This window comes from Oncorhynchus nerka, linkage group LG28 (assembly GCF_034236695.1).
Source record: "Oncorhynchus nerka isolate Pitt River linkage group LG28, Oner_Uvic_2.0, whole genome shotgun sequence".
Lineage (NCBI taxonomy): Eukaryota > Metazoa > Chordata > Actinopteri > Salmoniformes > Salmonidae > Oncorhynchus > Oncorhynchus nerka.
The window spans coordinates 24,774,289-24,797,864 of record NC_088423.1 but is presented as its reverse complement, the minus strand read 5'-3'; the positions used below and the strand labels follow the sequence as shown (position 1 = coordinate 24,797,864).

The 23,576-nt window shown below is 40.5% G+C and overlaps 2 protein-coding genes across 3 annotated transcripts; one reads left to right on the top strand and one right to left on the bottom strand.

Moving 5' to 3' along the window:
- Positions 1 to 2,533: 2,533 nt before the first annotated feature.
- Positions 2,534 to 9,927, bottom strand: LOC115113037 (F-box only protein 9-like). Its single transcript, XM_029640234.2, has 13 exons — positions 9,593 to 9,927; positions 8,555 to 8,632; positions 7,819 to 7,953; positions 6,416 to 6,473; positions 5,716 to 5,803; positions 5,469 to 5,596; positions 5,025 to 5,139; positions 4,711 to 4,829; positions 4,413 to 4,503; positions 4,225 to 4,320; positions 4,004 to 4,097; positions 3,185 to 3,345; positions 2,534 to 3,024 (listed from the first exon to the last, which is right to left on the bottom strand). Exons 1-13 carry the CDS (start codon positions 9,593 to 9,595, stop codon positions 2,916 to 2,918), a joined length of 1,275 nt encoding a protein of 424 aa, XP_029496094.2. The 5' UTR covers positions 9,596 to 9,927; the 3' UTR covers positions 2,534 to 2,915.
- A 1,575-nt stretch (positions 9,928 to 11,502) lies between these two features.
- Positions 11,503 to 23,345, top strand: LOC115113036 (serine/threonine-protein kinase ICK-like). 2 transcript variants are annotated; one of them, XM_029640233.2, is made up of 14 exons: positions 11,503 to 11,633; positions 13,200 to 13,484; positions 14,909 to 14,963; positions 17,354 to 17,475; positions 17,619 to 17,698; positions 17,815 to 17,947; positions 19,523 to 19,694; positions 19,955 to 20,122; positions 20,403 to 20,750; positions 20,935 to 21,137; positions 21,216 to 21,376; positions 21,781 to 21,897; positions 22,089 to 22,196; positions 22,290 to 23,345. In XM_029640233.2, exons 2-14 carry the CDS (start codon positions 13,384 to 13,386, stop codon positions 22,442 to 22,444), a joined length of 1,923 nt encoding a protein of 640 aa, XP_029496093.1. In that variant the 5' UTR covers positions 11,503 to 11,633; positions 13,200 to 13,383; the 3' UTR covers positions 22,445 to 23,345. The 2 variants fall into 2 exon arrangements, with proteins under 2 accessions (XP_029496093.1, XP_029496092.1); XM_029640232.2 differs by having other exon boundaries at positions 11,503 to 11,637.
- The last annotated feature ends 231 nt before the right edge of the window (positions 23,346 to 23,576 follow it).

The following is a 23,576-nucleotide window of genomic DNA, read 5'->3' as shown; positions in this document are numbered from 1 at the left end:
AGTGAGGGAGCCCCAAACCCCCTAGTTCTTTTAGATTTTGCATTATGGCTTTACGGATTGGTGGCTTTTTTTATTCCATATAAGCTATGAGATCATTGTGTCCAGCACCTTTTAAAGTTTTAGATACAGCAATGAGGTAAACACCTGTGAAGACTGTACTTTCACTCTCAAATGATCCCTGGAATGTTACTAGGGTCTGATTCTTCTGCATGTGTGTGATAAGTTGAATTACTCCTATTTAACACGATCTATGTATTCGTCGTCTGGAGCCAAGTAACTACCAGGTGCATAGAGAACGCTGTCACAGTGTCAAAAGTATCCAGTAAGTAACTTTATCCAGTGAGTATGGAAACTCTCCTTAGAGAGGTTCGCCTGCACCGTAAATTCATGACTCAGGAGAGCTATAGCTCAAAACCAGTTGCAATAATAGCTTTGTCTGTTGTCCATCAGTTGATCAGATTTGAAAGTATTTGCATCAAATGGCACTGATCAGAACAATGAATTCTGTGAACGATAAATATTAGAAATTGTCATTTATATTTTAGGTCTTGCTTTAGATATTGCTGTTGTAACAATAGTTTATGTACGAGGACATTTTATGAGAGCCTTAATCTCTCATGAACAGATGCAATTACGTAATATTTTAGTTATGGGTGTCTGAGATTGAGAGCCCTAGCTACTGCACAAGACCATTCCTCTACAGTAGCAATTTAGTTTCTATTTAATGTTTCCCAGTTTGTATATTTATCACCTACTTTATCGCAACATATTATGCAGCAAAAATCACACTGAGAATGTCATGGATTGTGTTGAAAATTAATGAAGTATGATGAAGTAGATAAAGGTGTCCACTCCACCCTCAGAATTCAGCCTCTGGTATGACACATTCTCAGTATCTATTTACCCAAGATCACCCTAGTATTACTGGTACTACCTGTATTCTTTGAATTTCAACCTCAACTCCATGGAACGCATAAAATAATAAATACATTTAATGTACAAACTAAACTCACAATTCTGTATCATATTTAATATTGTTTGTATATATGTGCATGGTTCATGCTGTTTTAAACCGACACCTCTCTTACACAAGTGTTTGCCTCCTTGTTTTCACTCATTAGATTGAATCAGGCTACAAGTTACATCAAGCCATGACGTTTGAATGTGACTCATTTTCTCTAAAGCATTTCCTTAATAGATGTTGCTACTTATGTTTGTACATGTTTAACTTTTTCCCTTAATTATGGTGTTGTATTGTAGTCCACATATGCCTTAATTACAAAAGGGGCCAAATCACCAAATTATGTTGTAGAGATGTCTCTCTTTGAAAGACATTTACAGCCACATAGCACTTCCACTTTTCAGTATTATGTTAGCTGTTTGAATTATGTAATCAAATAATGAAATGTTCTCAGATAATTGACTAGTTGAGAATGAAACAGCATGACAACATTCTCATGTTCTCCCAATCTGTGAATGGACTGCAAGATCAGTAGTGCATCTACAGTAGTCTGTAAAAAAATGTTCTCAGCTTTCTAACAATGCAAGTAAAGCCAGTCTCGAAGCTGCTGCATTTGTAATGTCCTAGATTGGAAATAATAAAATCCTGAATGTTTTGTCTGTATCTTCTGTGATGTATTTCAGGCATCGTTCTAGAACAAGTCAAAGCCAGTACTGCTTCCTCAATAACCAGGGTAGGCTGTCATTGTAAATAAGAACTTGTTCTTAAGTGACTTGCCTAGTTAAATAAATAGCACTAGTATCTTATCACCCCCATTGCAATTATCATTTACAATGATATTCCCTATACACATCTTTCACACCTTCCTATTATTAAGTCAGCTGTCATACAGTAAGCCTATTATTTAAATATATATACGTATCCCCCCATAAGTAAACATAATTTGAAGCTTGTGGGGATTGTCATGTCACAAATCCTAGATTATTTCTTCCTGTTATTATATGCTAATTTACCCTGGTATGTGACAAAACTATCACCTGGGGGAATACTTTTCAATAGACTGATCCATGGGTTATAAAGAATGATGGTTCTGAAGATTTAAAAAAAATCAACAGGATTGGAAAACATGGCAATGTTATTTATGACGCTTATGAGGACACACTATCAAAAGGTCATGTGAAAAGACGAGATTTTACCATTCATTTCACCATTATCATCTGAGAGGTAGGCTGATTTGAGGTTGTGCATTTCATCAATTCCATTTAGATAAATATCACTAAAGAGAGCCTTTACAATTTGTATATTTGACATATTTTGTAATCTGATACAAATATATAGTAAATCAAATTTGTTTTACTCTAAATCCATTTCAGCCCTGGGTTCCTAGAATATGCAATAAGTGGATTGATTATGTGTGCCCTGGTCAAGAAAAGCGATTTAGAATGAAATAATTTAAATGCATGTTCGGGACAAGGAAGAGTGTTGTATTACGATTGGGGGTGTGGTAAGAGGAACTCCATCAGTGTTCTGCTTTTGTTGTGGGCCTTATGGTGATAAAAAAAAAAAACTACACAGTTCCCACTTTTGTTTATTCCAGTTGATTTACCATATGGGAGAAAATATATTACTAGAGAATTAACAAAAACAATGTCATAATATTCATTGTTGGAAATGGGTGAAAAATCTATTATTGACATTTTATGTCATCATACTGGACAACTATCCAGTCTTCAAAAGAAGAATCAGTAGAATATTTTTTGTTTTCTGTGACAGCCATAGACACAATGGCTATGTGGCACACACAATAAGTTTATAATCAGATGTAGGTTGATTGGTATACATTCATTAAAAATCATAGTTCAGCCCAAAGCCAACAGGCAGAGAAATATGCATTTAGTTTAAGTGTTGTGTAAACTGTTGGGTGGTGACGTTTATCTCTTCTCTCTAGGCTTCCCTACAGTGGGCGTTCAGAAAATGCTGTGTAGCTTTTCACACGTGCAAAGAAGAAAGATGCATACATCTGGTCCAAGTCGAAGGCAGTGACAACCGTTTCTCCGGTGGATCTAAAAAAACAACAATAAAATCACATTTATGCTGCTTTAGGAGATGGATACACCTGAGAACTCAGTGAAAAGTTAAATTCCCAATCACTTTTCTCTCTTGCAATGACATTCATTGAATGAATGGTGTCAAATCAAAACCTTAACTTCCCAGTGGTATTACCTGTAGTTGATGTGGCAGGAATGGTGAATCCAATTCAGCTTGTTGAAACTCTGGCGCCCGCCAGACGACAGCTGCAGTCCCACGTGAAAGCTGTGCTCCGTCTCGGGCGCCGCTGGGTTCCGCCGGCAAAACCGAGAGTTTCTCTGGTACTCTGCCACCTTCTGTCAAGAGAGAACACGCACACAGAGATAAGTGACAGTAAGAACTGGACAGCCAAAGCACTCTTCAATCATCTGTGAACAATGACGAGTCCAAAAAGTATTTTATCCTATCCTGTGTCCTGCACCAGTTAATAGGTAAGGAAACTGACTATCTTGTTGGGTTTAAGGTATAACAGGAAAACAAACGGGCCTCCCGAGTGGCACAGTGATCTAAGGCACTGCATCACTAGCTGTGCCACTAGAGATCCTGGTTCGAGTCCAGGCTCTGTCGCAGCCGGCCGCGACCGGAAGACCCATGGAGCGGTGCACAATTGGCCCAGCATTGCCCGGGTTAGAGGAGGGTTTGGCCCACAGGGATGTTCTTGTCCCATTGCGACTCCTGTGGCAGGCCGGGCGCAATACATGCTGACACGGTTGCCAGGTGTACGGTGTTTCCTGTAACACATTGGTGTGGGTGGCTTCCTGGTTATGCTGGTTCTCAACCTTCGCCTCTCCCGAGTCCGTATGGGAGTTGCAGCGATGGGACAAGACTAACTACCAATTGGATACCACGAAATTGGGGAGAAAAAGGGGTAAATAAATAACAGGAAAACAAAATATGCAAATACCTTCCCACATCAATGAATCCCTGTCCAATGCTGTAACTTCTCTCACTCACCTCCTCTTTTCTCTTGGAGACAACAACAAAGACTTTGGTTTGATTGTCTGTGTCCTGCGACAGACGGTAATGACCACACATAATGGACTCCACCCTGTATAGAGGGAAAAGAAAAGCCATGAATGTTACAAATCCAACTGTTGTGACCATCTAAAAACACACTATTGCCCTCAAATGTGTTACCCAGACTTGGATGCCAGTGTATGTTGCATTTTAAATACCTGGTGTTCCTACTACGCAGACGAGGAACGGTAACCAGTGGGTCCTCAGGCGTGGTCAGCATCATGACTTGGCCATCAGGGAAGAAGCGCAGATATCTGGGGACACAAACAGTATAGCTGGTCTTGTCCGACTGTACAGTCATTAGCATGTCATAATAAGGACACCAGTGACTGACTGAAGCACCGACCTGTAATACTCCACCTGGTGCCAAGCCCTGTAGAATCCATCAAGGGACTCCTCTCCCTGACGGATGTATGCCGTTTTGCTGATGTAAACACCTGCAAAGTCAACATTGAATTTACCAAACATAACAAGCATCTGATCAAATGGGACCAATCTATTTTTAGCTATGCAACCTTTGCTAGACATGCCAATTGTGCATTGGTATTGACAAAATTGAGAAGTATATGAAACAAATCCACATATGTCAGAAGGGTTTTTCTTTCTCTAAGGATGATAAATAAGTAATATTCCTTAGTGTTTACCATCAAAGCGCACACGTGGCCTCTCAAGAAACATCTCCCTCCAGGAGTTGAAGGGTACCAGTTTGGTACAGCTCCGGCCCCACACTCTTAGACAGGCTGAACGCCAAATTTCTGGGTCCCTGAGGAGAAATCAACACCAAGGGCATAACAATCTGTTTCATTTAAAAAAAACAATACATCATTCAGGAGCCTGTTTTGATACAGTGTATAGACAGTGTTTCACAGCACTAGAAATAAATTAAATAAAATGAATCAAAACCATGTTTGTGGCAAGTACATTTAAAATATGTTGGATTTGTAATGACTGGTCTGACCTAGCACAAATGTAGAAGCCTCTACAGACTAGGGAGAGCTGCTCCAGGGCACGCAGGTCCAGATCACTAGACACAACCCAGCGGAATATGTATATCAAGACCTCTGGAGGCAGGGCTGTGGACAGAAACCCAAAGGAACAGACTGACAGTGAGAGAGATGATGTAATGTATAGAAGTCCATCAACGTTTGTGTAAAGGCCAGACAGAAAATCCAGTAAAACCAGACAGAAAATCCAGTATACTAATTGAGTAGTGCAAATCCAATATTCTCCCAGACAGTGGTTCATTGAGTGGTTCCAATCCTGACCAAGATCCCATTGGGATTGAAACATTTTATGCTGGTGCATCTTAATAAACCACTGTGGTAGCATGAGAGTTGCCAACATAACTGTAATGTTATTGGATGTGGGGATTGTTCCTTTCTAGCTATTGTAGAAACTCTACCTGAGATGTGCATCTGAGTCATCTCCACCTCAGGAACACATATCTTCAGAGAGTTGTCTTGCAGAGTGAGCTGCTGATGGAAGTAGGCCAGTAGATCCTCTATTTCACCATCCATGTCCTTCTCATTGCTAGGAAACAGATATGCAGTATCATTCATATGGTAGAACTTGTATGGAAAAGAGGCATGACACTTTCAGTATGTAGTCGTCATTGTAGTGTTACTGTATACCAACATATTAAGACTTACCCACCATCTGGATCAGGAGAACGACTGTAGTTGATTTTAAACTCAATGTCAGGCACAATCTGCATTGCCCTGCGATAGTACTTAATTGCTAGAAATTAGGGAGGGGAAAAAGTTTAGCTGTTATTTTGTGTAAAACCATTATTCCCAATCCCAACTATAGGCACACAATAATCCCATTCAAATCATGGTACCAATATTAACATTTGAAATCGTAATTACTTTTAAAATCATACTTTACGATGATTTAAACATGATGTGCAAAAATTCTAAATGGTACCATGACTTGAATGAGATATGCTCCAAATGCTAAAATATTAGCATTTGGAAACATTACATTTACATTTAAGTCATTTAGCAGATGCTCTTATCCAGAGCGACTTACAAATTGGTGCGTTCACCTTATGACATCCAGTGGAACAGCCACTTTACAATAGTGCATCTAAATCTTTTAAGGGGGGGGGGGGGGGGGGGGGGTGAGAAGGATTACTTTATCCTATCCTAGGTATTCCTTAAAAAAACAGTTACAGGGAAATAAAACCAAAGCCTGGATTGATCATACCTTGTCCATAGACTGCTTACTGATTAAGGAAACCAATGTGTCATTTTGTAATTTGGGTGAACGATACATTTAAAGGTCAATCATTTTGACCATAAAATACAAATTTCATTTTGTGTAGCATATCTCGTCTCAGAGACATACCTTCATAAACAGCTCCATTTTCTTCTTCCTCAACAGCTTTTAGGAACAACTCTCTGGCCTAAGACAAAGAAACAAACGTTGAGAACGATAGTGATAGCAGGCAGTAAAATATGGTGTAAAACTAATATTCTATATGACAGTAAAAATATAAAACTCATCATGCAACAATTTCAAAGATTTTTACTGCGTTACAGTTCATAAGGAAATCAGTCAATTGAAAAAAATTAATTAGGCCCTAATCTATGGATTTCACAAGACTGGGAATACAGATATGAATCTGTTGGTCACATAACTTTGTTTTAAATAGGTAGGGGTGTGAATCAGAAAACCAGTCAGCATCTGGGGTGACTATCATTTGCCTCATGCATTGCGACATCTCCTTTGCATAGCGCTGATCAGGCTGTTGATTGTGGCTTTGGAATGTTGTCCCACTCCTTTTCAAAGGCTATGCGAAGTTGCTGGATATTGTCGGGAACTGGAACACGCTATCGTACACGTCGATCCAGAGCATCACAAAACACGCTTAATGTGTGATATGTCTGGTGAGTATGCAGGCCATGGAAGAACTGGGACATTTTCAGCTTCCAGGAATTGTGTACAGATCCGTTGGACATGGGGCCGTGATTTATCATGCTGAAACATGAGGTGATGGTGACGGATGAATGGCACGACAATGGGCCTCAGGACCGCATCACGGTATCTCTGTACATTCAAATTGTCATCGATAAAATGTATCGGGATTCATCTGTAAAGAGCACACTTCTTCAGTGTGCCAGTCGCCATTGAAGCTGAGCATTTGCCCACTGAAGTCAGTGACAACGGCACAGTTTCATCAGCTGTCTGGGTGGCTGGTCTCAGGCGATCCCACAGGTGAAGAAGCTGGATATGGAGGTCCTGGGCTGGCATGGTTACACGTGGTCTGCGGTTGTGAGGCTAGTTGGACAACCTGCCAAATTCTTTAAAACTACGCTGGAGGTGGCTTATGGTCAAGAAATTAACATAAAATGATCTGGGAACAGCTCTGGTGAACATTCTTGCAGTCAGCATGCTAATTACACGCTCCCTCAAAACTTGAGACATTTGTGGCATTGTGTTGTGACAAAACTGCACATTTTAGAGTGGTCTTTTATTGTCCCCAGCACCTGTGTAAAGATCATGCTGTTTAAAGCTGTTTAATCAGCTTTTTGATATGCCACACCTGTCAGGTGGATGGATTATCTTGGCAAAGGAGAAATGCTCACTAACAAGGATGTAAACAAATGTATGTGCAAAATTTTAGAGAAATACATTTAGTGCATATGGAACATTTCTGGGATATTTTATTTCAGCTCATGATTGGACCAACACTACATGTTGCGTTTATATTTTTGTTCAGTGTAAATGGCTCTAACAAAACAGCTTACTTTTTCCTCCCGGGCCAGTTCCTGTTTTCTTCTCAGGTCTGCAGCTCTTGACGACAGTCCTCTGTTCCCCCCATTGGACACAGAGTTGGGCTTCAGTTCAGACATCCATTGGGCCCTGAACACATTGAGCTCCACCTAGTCACATGAACAACGGTGTATAAGTGATTGACATTAATGGTTTCCCTAAGTGAACTGAGCAGTCTTGCAAGATTAGCATGCTCTGAGGTTGCCCCATTGGGCAGGTGGTTAAAAAATATATATAGAATACTGCAAAGAATTCCAGGAGCCTAGAACTGATATTTCTGGTTCCTCCCCATTGTTTAAGTGGAAGACAGACAATTTAAGGCAGTCTGGCAAGTTGAGCCTGCTCTGAGAATATTTTTACTGATAACTAAATAAAAAATCATTCCAGTACTGATCTTTCTGATTCTTCCCCTAGTTGCAGGTGAAAGGCAGGCAATAAAATATGGCAATTCTGCGTGTAAATAGCGAATTGATCATGATCTTCAGGCAACCAAAAAAATACTCCTGACAAGTGCATTTCAGACTTTAATGTCAATCCCTGTGTACACACAAAATGCAATAACCCTCAATCTCGTAAACTTTGTTCATAACTGAGTGTATAGGTATGTTATCGTGGCAACAAAAAAACTGCCAATATGGATTTTTATTAAACTCCTCATCACTCAGAGTGGTCCTGAGACAATTGTTTAGACCTTTGTATAGGCCATCTTACTTGGAGGTTTGAGTCAGAATCTTCATTATCTCCCACATGATCTTCTACAATGCCACGAGCATTGATAATGCTTTCAGCCTGCAGAAAAATAAAAATAAACATATTGTTAAAAAAATATATTTTAAACTAGGCCTAAACATGGCAGACTATCAAACGTGGAGTGTCTGACTGTTTTAACAAATAGGGCTTAAATCATCAGCAAATATTGATACAAGCTGTGTTTATGGAAGTGAAGCGGTTAGACAAGGCAGACAAACCACACCCAACCAATATTCAAGGAAGGAAAAAGTTATCAATGTTTAAGTTACTTTGAGGTGTGAGCATGCAACAACAAAAAATGCACAAGTTAACTACAACACTATTATTCAAACAAATTTGGCACCACAATAGCTAGCTAGCTGGCAAACAAACAAGCACCCTTTCTTGGCTTCACCTATCCCCAACATGACACTAGCTAGTTGACGTTAACTAAACAATTGCAAACTCAACTCCACGATTTATGATGGATTGGTGCGGCGGACTGGAGTTTCTATGTCACATAAAAGTGATAAAAAAAACTATGTATTTCCGCACGAAATAGCATTAATTTACACAGAGGACACTGTCATGTGTAAATGCAGACTATTATTCGGTTGCTGAAATCCGTCGTTTTTTACATGTTTATAAAAACATATGTGACGTCGGAGCTCCAGTCCGCCCAGACTAGTTGCCCTCAACTCCGTCGTAAATCGTGGAGTTGGCTACTTAAAGAAGCAAGCAGGGTTTAGCATGCCATTGCCATGTTCTATTTGTCAAACAGTTAGCTAGTATGTATATTCATCTGTTGACACCTGGTCATTTTAAATTTATCAATACATTAAGTATCGGTAGCTGACTAGCGAGTTAGTTCGTATCCTTCGTGTTTACGAGACAGGTCATGCAACCACCAGCAAAGCAGTAGACGTTAGTGACCATACTTGCTGGCTAGCTACGTTAGCCTATCTAGCTAGATAACTGCCTATGTGCAAGGCTTAGCCATAGCAAACAACATTGAGCTACCATCGTGGTCTTCTGTTGTCCGTCAACGTATTCAAATGAGGGTCTACAGATCACGGTCAGAAAAACGGACAACACATCGGGGAAATTTGAGAGATCGCAGAAATGCAGCCATTTCGTCGACTTGCCTCGAACAGCTGAATACTTATACTGTGTTCAAAACGACTGGGAACTCGGAAATCTCCGACTTCACTGCGTTAATATACAACTGGGAACTCTGGTGAAAAACGAACTCCGACTGGGAAAATCGGTTTGAATGGTCACGCAACTCGGAATTCCAAGTCGGAAACTCGGGCATCTTTGTTTTACTCCGAGCTGAAGATCACTGACATCATGATTTGACATCGTTCTTTTCCCAGTTGTCTTGAAAGCACCAAGTGTAGAGTATTAAAAGGGGGGAGCAGCATCTGGCAGAACGCCCAGAATATGTTATTTAAGTTAAAATAGAGACGGAGCCAGTCACATGTGGTATCCAATCCAATTATTAATGTGTATGTAGGTTTAGATAACAGTATATAAGTCTCTATGTAAAGGAACGCCCTTTTTAGACCTCACTTTAGACCGGTACTTATGCATTTAAGTTTGACTGTGACCTCTTCAGCTTGCTGACAATAAAGAGTGATTCATTTAATATTGACTTTGAGTGTCATGTGAAAGAATTTCCACAACAATTGGCATCTTCCAGGCTGTATCACAACCGGCCGTGATTGGGAGTCCCATAGTGCGGAGCCGGGTTAGGGCTTGTCCGGGGTAGGCCGTCATTGTAAATAAGAATTAGTTCTTAAGACTTGCCTGATTAAAAACATTTTTTAACGTGATGATGGGCACCAATCAGAGAATGTTAGAGAACTATTCTTTGTAACTGACACATTGACTCTGTACCGGTACCCCCTGTATATAGCCCCTCTATTGTTATTTACTGCTGCTCTTTAATTATTTGTTTTTATTATCTTAATTTTTGGGGGATTTTCTTGAAACTGAATTGTTGGTTAAGGGCTTGTAAGTAAACATTTCACTGTAACCTGTTGTATTCGGCGCATGTGATTTTTTTTGTGTTGCTGTAAGGAGCAGGCACCTTTGAAAGGAGTGATTACTGGGGTGGAGTTAAGTCTTGAGGTGGAGCAACTGAAATGGAAGATTCGCTGTGTCCGTGACGCCCGCCGTTTGGTGCGACGCAGAACCTGTGGCGAACCTGGTTAAACCGAGAAGACACTGTCTGTCGTTATGAAGTAGAGTCTTTACCTGACAAAGTCATGTTAGGATATGTCAGTTATTATGTGACAGCTTTTGTGCTGAACCCACTAAGGTGTTTTAGATGTCAAGCTCATGGTCAGGTTGCAGCAGTCTGTAGGAGGGAGATTCTGAGATGTGAGAAATGTGCAGGAGGGCATGGGACAAAGGAATTTGTAGTATCGGTGGATGTGTGTCAATTGTGGGGGTGCCCATGTTGCTGGGGATCAGAAGTGCCCGGTGTGAGGCAGGTTGGGGTTGGCAGGGTGAGAGTAGAACAGACGGTGTCCGATGCTGAGGCAGTGAAGAGAGTAGAGGATGATAGGACGAATTTGTGCTTCAGTAAGGTTGGCTTCTTAGCATTCATTGTCATGGTTATCAACTGTACTGCAGAAATGTTACATAAAATCACAAGAGTTACAAGGTGTGTTGAACGAAAGACTCCCGTCCTCCCAGGCCGTAGGCCTGGTGTAGGATAATTTGATGAAATAGTAGTATATACTGTAGGCGTAGGGTTAGTTGGTGGTGCATTTTTCACTTTCCCTCTTTTTATTTTTGTGTCAAATGTAATCTCATCGACCACACACTACCGCACAGTAGGTGGTGGCATGCACAAACAAAATGTTTGAATGCCATGATACCAGTAGGTGGCGGTAATATAACATTGGTTGCCAAACACCACTGAAGAAGAATACGCAAATCTGCTACACCCTTGCCTTGGTGGTCGTGCAGCTGTGATTTGTTGTGATGGGCCTATGTGAGGGTGGTTGACTATTGGAGTTCAGCGATGCTTTGTTCATCGAGTTGAAACAGAGTGGGTGAGCATCTTTTACTCTTAGTTTTTGTCATTATCAGCAACAATCAGATTGATCGTGTGCCTAACGTTAGCTCGCTGCAGTATTTTTTTGTTGTTTCTTGTTGTTGCAGCAGTAAGTTATCTAGCAGTACTGCTAACTATGTAAACATGACATTATGGTAAAATCTTACCAGACAGTTTTGTTTTTTTACACTTCATCTTATGCATGTCTTTTGGTAACGTTAGGTCACTAGCTAGCTAGTGATGAAATAGCTAGACTCAAAGTATGTACTCTTAATTAGTAGTGTCCTACCGAAAGTTGCAGCCCACAGTAGTTTTCAGTAGCAACTGGTTTCTGGAGGCCTTCTTCGCATAAACAGGTGTTCGAAGCATGGTAGATAGCTAATTACTGTAACACTAACCCTAGTAATTTAACCTTTCGTTTTCTATTTATTATTTCTCGCTGATATGGAAGATATTCCTTATGTTTCCAAACCGTACCGCAAGCGATGCGTGTTCACGTTTAGAAAACCGATGCCTTCATCAATAGGCGCTAGATATGTTAACCTTTAACGAAAATACATTTGGCTTGTCATGCTTAACAGTCCAAGTTAATTTGCATAATTTTGTGGAATGACATTGGTGCGTTTCGTTCGTGGTCATGTATTTTATCACATGCGCCAGCATATAGAGCCGATTTAGTCATTGCCTAAAAAATAACAATTATAAATTCAATCGCGTGTTTAACTGTTGTGATGGCCACGATTAAAACGAGTGTTTTTTAAATTTATTTATTCATCTCAACTCGTAAAAAAAGCGCGCCTCCCATTTGCCATTCGAGTGCATAGGCTATAGTCAACGGTAAGGCAGGCTGTCACCCACCACTATGCAATGTGAGCTTGAGGCTTTTTTAAAACTTTACTTCAAATAATGTTTTATCCTGTTTCAAAGTAGCCTTGCCAAAATCCATCCACAGAAACGTCGAGGCAATTATTTTAGAGACTTCCTCATGCCTTTAACCAGCATTTCTTTCCTGTTTTATTGGTTTTCATGTCAACTTTCTTTCCTTGTCCAGAAGCTAAAAGCACAATCCTAGTCATATTAGCAACTAATCATAGTTGTTGCTATTAGATGCCTCCTCCTTCAAAATGTCTAACAGATTTTAATCTCTGACACATGGAACCGCTCAGGTTAGGTGCGCTGTTTAGAACGGTGTTTTCCCGCGAATTGCCTTTTGGCAAATGTTTGAAAATGACGTTTTATTAGCTTCTATTAGCTTGCATGCTCAACATGCTCATTTTGACTGTAAGATGATAGACTTGCTATTGTTGCATGTTTCCATTAAGCTCTTAATTTAAATTGGCCGTTCCTTGTATGCATGCATAGTATTTGCTGGGTAAAAAATATTTGTTGACCGGTTAAGGTTACTGAGGGTCGGTTAGTCGGCAGCAAAATTGACCGAAATTTGCATCCCTAAATTAGGTGCTAAAGGTAGTTAGCATTTACCAAGTGTATATTTTCCCTCTGTGATTTCATTGCTGGTTTTATGGCTTCCTCTAATGACATCCCATCCCTTTTCCTCAGGAAGAGGCAAGAAGCCCATGACAACATGAGTCCTACAGCTGTGCCTGTGGTCCACTGCTGTTGTCACAGGAAAATCTGGTTACACTCAACAGATGCAGGGGGCTTCAAGCCTGCCACCTCTGTGTTCCTCCTGGCCATAGTGATCTGATCTTCCCCTAGGCAATGGCGAGGAGAGGGCAGCGCCATGAATAGATACACCACTCTCAGGCAGCTCGGGGATGGCACCTACGGCTCAGTCATCCTCTGCCGCAGCCTGGAATCAGGGGAATTAGTCGCCATTAAGAAGTGAGTGTAGGGCACATTGTCATTGAAATATTATTATTATGAAAAAAATATGTCTGATCTCTGTGTGCCTATCCAGTCCATCCTTGCAGGGATGGTAAACTAGTGTAGGCTACATATTATCCTCTGGTAGCTAAATTGAAGAGCTTTAGCCTACAAGTGGTTGTAGCTGCTAAGCCGTGTTGTAAAATGAGCTGCCGGTGCTTGTGGGATTTGCTAGGAATGGCATTAGCAGGTGGCCACTCCCACAGTACGTGTGGTTAAGCTGACAGCTGGCTAGACCGATGTATTAGACAAATAAAAGTGCACAGATGACTGACAGGCCCACCCATTTAGCTGATAAAAAAAGCATCTCTTGGTGGGTACGGTACCTTTTGGGCGGCACCATAAAAGCCTCTGGATTCCATTTATAGCTTTGACAGGAAGTGTGTGGGTCAGCCGCAGACGAGCAGCATAAATCCAAGCTAATAAATCAATGGCTAGTATGACATTACTATCTGTTCCAGCTGGCGGATAGCTGTTGATATGTAGGTAGTGTTTAGGGTAAGCAGCTAATTTTCGACCATAGAGCAAAAATTTATTTTATTTAACAGCATTTTCTAAAATCCCACGAACCACCTGCAACTAGCCATGGAAGTTTAGAAGACAGAGGTGGCTTCCAAGTCGGGAATTGAGAAAGTAGCCTATTGCCAAGTAAAGGTTGGTTGTAAAAGCAACGCTACTGTACCTGTAGACTTTGTCATTGCGCTAACGCTAGTTAGGATTGGCTCGTGAAACTACCACTAACTTCATACCCATACATGCAGAGATATAAAAATGTTATCCACAAGTTCGTCTGACTCTGGGCAGGTAGAACATGCCAGAATCATGCAGTATCCCTCACTACCAACGTATCAGCGGCTATCTGCCAGCTGGAACATATAGTAATGTTGGACTAGCCATTATTAGCTGTGTAAATCCATGATGTTGGTTGTTTCTCTTCTTGAGATTGAAATAGAGAAGGCCTACATGTTATGAACATGTTTGGTGGTTTCAATCATATATTTTACGCACTACGTATTCATCTCTTATGACTCAAACTTCTTATATCAATTAAGAGTCCCAGTATGTTTTATAATCAAAAGGATCTATGATGTCTGTCCTTTTTATTAAAATTATAATAAAGCCCTTTGACGATGAAGCCCTTTATCTACTTCCCTGGAGTAAGATGAACTTGTGGGTACCAGTTTTACTTCCCAAGGAAGTTGCTAAGTAGCGTTAGCGCTATTGCTGGTAGATACCTTAGACTTCCAGTCATTGCTCTAATGCTAGTTAGCATAAATGGTATCCATTAGTTCTTCTGACTCTGGGAAAGTAGATAAAGGGCTTCATTGCCAAAATATCCCTTTAAGTTAAGCTAATCGTGAATGATTGCAAATTTGTTTCAGAATGAAGAGAAAGTTCTACTCATGGGAAGAATGCATGAATCTTCGTGAGGTCATAGTAAGTGCTCCTTTCCAGATATGATGCTTGTGGGTAAAATGCTCCACCTATTGATTCCAAAACATGGAAACATAATACATACAACCTACCACAGCTGTTTCACCTGTTACAGTTTTTGTATGACTATTTAAATTCCACCTCAGCTTAGAACCACAGAAACCAGCACAAGTAATCTAGAAGGTGATTCTTCTGTGAACTGCCCTTGGATTTGAACTCTAGATCCTGTGCCAGACATTCATTCCTTACTTTAGAGCTTGGTACCAAAGAAGCATAGCAGCATATTAGAATAATCCAGCCCCTGAGCGATCTTAGTTGGAATATCAGCTGTAAATAGCATGTGCCACCACCAAGACCCATAATGACTTTCCCTTCTACTAAGAAAATATGGCATGCTGAAAGTTGCCTCCATACTGTCCAGTGCATGGGAAAATTGAGTCCTGCTTCACCCGTTTACTGTGACTTATTTATTATGGATCCCCATTAGCTTCTGCCAAGGCAGCAGCTACTCTTCTTGGGGTCCAGCAAAATGAACGCAGTTTATACAATTTTAAAACATTACAATACATTCACAGATTTCACAACCCACTTTGTGTCCTCAGGACCCTACTCTACCACATATCTACAGTACTAAATCCATGTGTATGTTATTGTGTGTGTGCATGTGGCTGTGCTGATGTTTGTGTTGCTTCACAGTCCCTGCTGTTCCATGATGTGTGTTTAATTTTTTAAAATCTGTTTTTAAATCTAATTTTACTGCTTGCATCAGTTACTTGATGTGGAATAGAGTTCCATGTAGTCATGGCTCTATGTAGTACTGTGCGCCTCCCATAGTCTGTTCTGGACTGTGAAGAGACCTCTTGTGGGGTATGCATGGGTGTCTGAGCTGTGTGCCAGTAGTTCAGACAGACAGCAATTTTCCTAAGTCATTTTTTTGTGGCTCCTGACCACACGACTGAACAGTAGTCAAGGTGTGACAACAAGGGCCTGTAGGACCTGCCTTGTTGATAGTGTTAAGGCAGAGCAGCACTTTATTATCTCTCCATCTTAGCTACTGTTGTATCAATATGTTTTGACCATGACAGTTTACAATCCAGGGTTTCTCCAAGCAGTTTAGTCATCTCAATTTCCACATTCTTAATTACACAATTTATTTTAGGGTTTAGGGAATGATTTGTCCCAAATAAAATGTTTTTCTGTTTAGAAATATTAACTAACTTATTCCTTGCCACCCACTCTGAAACTAACTGCAGCTCTTTGTTAAGTGTTGCCGTCATTTCAGTTGCTGTAGTAACTGACGTGTATGGTGTTGTCATCCCCATACATAGACACTGGCTTTGCCAAAGTCAGCGGCATGTCATTAGTAAAGATTGAAAAAAGCAAGGTGCCTAAACAGCTACCCTGGGGTTTTCCTGATTCTACCTGGATTATATTTGAGAGACTTCCATTAAAGAACACCCTCTGTGTTCTGTTAGACAAGTAACTGTTTATCCACATTATAGCTGGGCGTGTAAAGCCATAACACAAGTTTTTCCAGCAGTAGACTATGATCGATAACGTCAAAAGGTGCACTGAAGTCTAACAAGACGGCCCACGCAATCTTTTTTTCATCAATTTCTCTCAGCCAATCATCAGTCATTTGTGTAAGTGCTGTGCTTGTTCAGTGTCCTTCCCTATAAGCTTGCTGAAAGTCTGTTGTCAATTTGTTTACTGTGAAATATCATTGTATCTGGTCAAACAACACTGTTTTTCCCCCAGAAGTTTACTAAGGGTTGGCAACAGGCTGCTTGGTTGGCTATTTGAGCCAGTAAAGGGGGATTTACTATTCTTGGGTAGTGGAATGACTTTAGCTTCCCTCCAGGCCTAAGGGCACACTTTCTAGTAGGCTTAAATTGAAGATGTGGCAATATCGTGTGCTATTATCCTCAGTAATTTTCCATCCAGATTGTCAGACCCCAGTGGCTTGTCATTGTTGAGCTGCCCTGGTTTCCTTAAAACATTAAAAAGCATAAACAATCACTAATTGCTGCACTTTTAGAAATACCAGTTGTCTCCCACACTGTACCCAAGATGATATATAGGTTATTATATATTTTTAATCTGACCTTTTATTTATCCAGGTGAGTCGATAAAGAACTAATTCTTATTTACGATGACATCCTGGCCAGTGGCCACTGAGAAGTGCTTTGATTGTCAAAACATGTTTTGATTTTGAACAAAAATGTTTTGTTGTATGGCAGGTTTGTGTGAGGCCTTGAATGTGTTGATGTTTTATGTATCAAAGTCTTACATGGAGTGTTGCAGAGCTGTTTTTGATGATATACAGATTGAGGTGATTTCTTTATGCCTGTTCTTGATTGCTGAGGTGCCATCTAATTTGTTCCTTCTTTCAGTCCTTGAAGAAACTCAACCATGCGAATGTGGTCAAACTCAAGGAGGTTGTACGGGAAAATGACCATTTGTACTTTGTGTTTGAATACATGAAGGAGAACTTGTATCAACTAATGAAAGACAGGTAACTAACTTCTTTTTTTTTTTTTTATTCACACAGCCTAAATATAGGCTATTTGAAATTGGTTCAATGCTTTGGGGATACATTTTCTCAGTATGTCAGGTCAAAATCATGGTTCATGTATTGTTATTTGTATCATGTTACAGGTCTCGGCTGTTCCCTGAATCTGCTGTGCGAAATATTATGTTCCAGATACTGCAGGGATTAGCATTTATTCATAAGCATGGTATGATCCACTTATCAGAATAATACACTAGCATGGAGATATTTTTTAGTTGCACATTTTCTGTAAATGAGGTACACTTGTTACTTTGTATGCTCGCTGTATGATTTTCCCCTCAGGATTTTTTCACAGGGATATGAAACCTGAGAACCTTCTGTGCATGGGACCAGAGCTGGTGAAAATAGCTGACTTTGGGCTTGCCCGTGAGATAAGATCTCGGCCGCCGTACACAGACTATGTTTCAACAAGATGGTTAGTTTTGTTACCTTCATATGATGTGTCTATGACACCATTTTGTGATTGATCAAGTTCTGTTTTACTGATCAATCTGAATTTATTGGTCTCCTTTTCTGTCAGCTTGTGACAAAATTATTCCTCTTGTATTTTCTCATGTGGAGCATCAACCAGCCTATAAAGCCTTTCTCCCTTCCTTGTGTTGAGACCTTAGACTGCTGCTCTATGTACAGTAATTGAACACTGTTCACTTTAATATTTACGTAATGTCTATTCTAAAAATCGTTTCTGTGGTTAGACAAAGATAAGATTAGCATTCCTGTTTGAATTTGATTTAAACCAATTGATTACTCACTTTATGTACAGTGCATTCGGAAAGTATTCAGACCCCTTTACATTTTTCACATTTTGTTACGGTACAGCCTTATTCTAAAATCTATTAAATAGATTTTTTTCCCTCCATTAACCTACACACAATACCCACGGTGGCCTCCATCATTCTTAAATGGAAGAAGTTTAGACCCGACCAAGACTCTTCCTAGAGCTGAGTAACAGAGTTCCTCTGTGGAGATGGGAAAACCTTCTAGAAGGACAACAATCTCTGCAGCCCTCCATCAATCAGGCCTTTATGGCAGTGGCCAGATGGAAGCCACTCCTCAAACAAGATTCTCTGGTCTGATGAAACCACGATTGAACGCTTTGGGCAACTGAGGCCAAGTGTCACGTCTGGTGGAAACCCGGCACCATCCCTACGGTGAAACATAGTGGTGGCAGCATGCTGTGGGGATATTATCCAGCGGTAGTGACTGGGAGACTAGTTAGGATCGAGGGAAAGATGAATGGAGCAAAGTACAGAGATCCTTGATGAAAACCTGCTCCGGAGTTCTCAGGACCTCATACTGGGGCGAAGGTTCACCTTCCAACAGGACAACGACCCTAAGCACACAGCCAAGGCAACGCCTGAGTGGCCTCGGGACAAGTTTCTGAATGTCCTTGAGTAGCCCAGCCAGAGTCCGGATTTGAAACCAATTGAACATCTCTGGAGAGACCTGGCAGAGCTTGAGAGTATCTGCTGAGAAGAATGGGAGAAACTCCCCAAATACAGTTGTGCCAAGCTTGTAGCATCATACCCAAGAAGACTTGAGGCTGTAATCGCTGCCAAAGGTGCATCAGCAAAGTACTGAGGAAAGGGTCTGAATTCTTATGTAAATGTAATATTTCCTTTTTTTAATGAATTTGTGACAATTTCTAATGACCTGTTTTTGCTTTGTCATTTTGGGGTATTGTGTGTAGATTGAGGGGGGTGGGGGGAAACATTTTATCAATTTTGAAACAAGGCTGTAACGTAACAATGTGGGAAAAGTAAAGGTTTCCCTATTTGTCTATACATCCCAAGTATATCTCGGGCTCTGACATTGCTAGTTCTGATATTTGTTTCTTCTTTTTTGGGGGGGAGGGGGGAATTATTTGTGTATTACTATGGTTCTGTTAGACATTTACTGCACTGCTGGAGTTAGGAACAAAGGCATTCCCCTTTACCTGCTTTAACATCTGCTAATCTGTGTATGCGACAAACTTTGATTTGATCTCCAGGTACAGAGCTCCAGAGGTGCTGCTGAGGTCCACCACCTACAGCTCTCCTATAGACCAGTGGGCTGTTGGCTGCATTATGGCAGAGCTCTACACCCTCAGGCCTCTGTTCCCAGGCTCCAGTGAAGTGGACACCATCTTCAAAATTTGCCAAGTCTTGGGAACTCCAAAGAAGGTAGCCTTGTTCTCTGGGGCTGTTAGATCCAGTATATCAACCTGACTATAAGCTATACTGTCCTCACATCTTCATGTAGAATGTCTCATGGTGTTGTTAAATGCATAAATCAAATCTCACTGAAGATGTGATTGGTCTTGTGTGACATGCTTTTGAAATTAATAATTTAATTTGTCATAACATTTTTTAAATGTTCTGTTTTATTTCTGAATGGTGAAATTTAAGCATTTCAATAATAGGTTTTAATCCACTTCCCCTAGAATGACTGGCCAGAGGGCTTCCAGTTGTCGTTAGCCATGAATTTCCGCTGGCCTCAGTGTGTCCCCAGTAATCTAAGGAGTCTGATCCCCAGCGCAAGTACAGAGGCCATCCACCTCATGAGAGACCTACTCCAGTGGGACCCTAAGAAGAGGCCAGCCTCTGCACAGGTAGCTAGCCCTGGCTGGGGCATATCTCTGTTATAAACTGTACTAAAATAAATGTTGAGAATGTATCCATATGAACATGCATGCATCTTTAGAATAGTTATTTTAACACCCACCAATAGACTGGTGAATACTGAAATAATTAATAGATCTACAGCTATGTTAGCTTGTGCATAGCTAAACAATTGTAGATATTCTAACATTTAATGGCATGTTGGCTGATTAATATATCCTGCTTAGGGCTCAATGGAAAACAATCAATCATTTTATTCTCCATTTGCAGGCCCTCAGGTACTCTTACTTCTACGTGGGTCAGGCGTTGGGCACTCCTCAGCAGATCCTGGAGCAGGGCAGGCCTCAGCCTGGTCCTCTACCTCCACAACCATCACAGCAGCAACAACCACTGCTGCTCAAACCAGTGCCCCCTCCCCAGTCAGTGACCCCAAATCCACATTTCACCTCGTCCAGGCCCCTGCAACAGATTGAGCGAGCCCCCACCCTGGTTCCATTATACCAGAGGCACACAGAGCTGCTGCGAGAGCAGCCCAACCGCATTGTGAAGCAGGAGGAGACTGCGAGAGTCCCACTGACCCGTTTACCTTACATTGTTGATAAGAGCTTGCCGAGCCAGGTGAGTTTGCGGTCATCAACCAGGGATAGCTGAGCACGAATGCTTGTCATCAGTGTAGTCATGTCATTAGATGTTAGAATACCTTGTTAAATTCCTCCACAATTCAATGGCTAGGCATGCAAAGTTGATGAAATGTAATTGAACCATTTTTCTTATTTGTTAATACACTATTTCCTTTTTCCAGTTGACCCAGGAGGCTGACAATGCCAACTTCTTAAGCTATCAGGTGAAACCTAAGGGTGGAGGACGCCGGCGATGGGGCCATGGCTCAGGCCTTTTAAAGGGTGACGGCTGGGATGACTTTGAGGACACAGAGTTGACCTCGCTAAGTGTTCTCTGCAAAACAAACTTTCCTACTGAAAAACGAAGAGAGGAGACTTTGAGCAGGTGAGGCTGTCCCCATGTGTTATCAGTTTGATATTTTCAGATAAAGGCTTTATTATGTATTTCTGCTTTGTCTTTCAGGTACGGAAATGTTTTGGATGTCAGCAACCCCAAAGTTAAGGGGCAGGTGTCGACAGGTGACAATGCACCTTTGAATCTGAACAAGGCCATGTCCTACCAGGAGCCTTTGAGGACAGCCTCTGCCAAACAGCATTACTTGAAGCAGTCAAGATATCTACCAGGTAGAAAATACAAAAACATGACCACCTTTACAAATTCATATTTTCAGTAAAGAACGTCTAGTTACTGCTTATGTATATAATAAAATGGGGTCACTCGTTATTTGGCATTGAGCCTTTTTTATCAGTAAACTTTGAACTTGCTTTATTTGCCATTTGTCTACCAAATCAGAGACATATGCATGTACATGCTCTGATATAGAATGCCAAATTATTATTTTTAAATCTGGGTGAAACTACATTATTTTCATCACTTGATTTATCAATGATAATCTAAGGATTTGTTAATGTTGCTGAGTCATGATGATTTAGTCTTGTTGAGCCACAAGCGGCAGCTTGTTGTGAATTAACTTACATTGCAAACTTTCTCAACTTCTACTTCCTAATCTCTCGTATCTCACCTGCAGGTTTAAGTACCAAAAAGAATATGGCAATAAATTCCAACAAAGACTACAGTGAAAGCAACCTCTGGGGCAGCAGCAGTATTCCTGTAGGAGGGACATTTCCTAGCAGAAACACTCATGGTAAGTCGCTCTGGATAAGAGCGTCTGCTAAATGACTTAAATGTAAATGTAAATTGTAACGGTTTGGGTTGGGACCAACGTCCTGTCAACTTACTAAACAGGGCTGTGGTATAAGCTAGGGTGATTTCTGTCTGTGTTTACAGCAAAAATGTAACTTAAATGTCCTTTTATATTTGATGGCCCAATCGCAGGTTCAAATACACTTCCAAGTGGATATGTACCATCCCATTTCAAAAAAGAGGTTGACTCTGCTGGTCAAAGAGTGCAACTTGGACCTATAGGGGACTCCGCAGCATCAAGTGAGTGATCTTTGTAGTCTCAATGCACAGTTGTCAACCCAGGCTTAGTGCTGTGTAGTAATGTAATAATGTGGCTTGTCCCTGCTGTCACAGATTATGCAACCTGGAGGTCGTCAAGCAGAAGTCAGGGGGGTGCCTCCTCCTATGTGCCGTCACCCACCAAGACTACATCTGGCCTACGGTCTCACCCCCCAGTACAGGCCATCCATGGGCGCACAGACTGGTCTGCCAAATATGGACACCGCTAGTGGCCTCTTTGGGGCATTTGTGTTATGGCCTGGTACAGATGTCTGTATTCCTGATATTCTCTTTTCCCTATAAAAGGAAAACATCAGTTTTTCATATCAAAGTATGTATGTGTTATACAGCAATAACCTTGGTTTTGTATTATTCTGTGTATATATTGTTCAATGTACAACATTTTCAATGTATGTGTATTATATGGCTAAATGCACTCAGCAAAAAGTTGGTGTTATCACATGCAATAGATTTATTTTAAAATTTTGTTCGGTGACAAATTCCCTACCAGGTTTGTTTATTGCATCGCTTTCTCACCCCCTTTGTTGCCTTTGTAGAATGTTTATTCCATAGATTTTGTAAAACGCCTCCATGATGTTTAAATTACCTATCCAGTCTTTATGCATTTTATATTGCAAATATCACTGTGATATTTTGGCTGAACCCTGTTTTTATGTTGCCGATTTGTCTTGTTTTTGTCTTAATATATTTATCTTGGTGGCTTTCTTTCATGAAACATTCTGTAATGCAATAGAGAAAAACACTTGTATTTGATGCATTCTTTTAGATTTTATTCATTGTTCAAGTTTTTTTTTGAAACAACTGTTCTTATTTCAAGCAGAATTGCTAACACTATTAGCATTAATATTATCTTTGTATTGAATTACATGGCTCTTTTTTTTATTGAGAGAGAGAGGCCATACTGTTGACTTGGTTTATCTGCTGGGCCAAATTGTACAAACATAACTGCTAGTTACCAAATGCCATTGCAAAAAAATGTTTTATGTGTTATTGTAATGACACATTCTTTTCTTGATAACTGTTTTTGGACAAGCTGTAAGGTCATGTCTTTGACATCAATTCTCTTTTGGTTTTATATTCAATAAACTCATTGGTGGATAGACTCTCTAATTTTGTTAATTGTTCTTCTTAAAACACACTACCAACCTTGACCAAAAAAAAAACATTTTTAAATGTTTATATTTTGACTTCTAAACACAAATATTCATCCTTAGTTAATTTTCTCAATCTAACGGCACAACCTAGATTCGAGTCAACGTCTTAAGTACTTGAACGTGTTATTACTCCGACCTTGTGTTAAGGGTTGCGTCAATCAAATCTGGTGTCAGGATAAATATAACA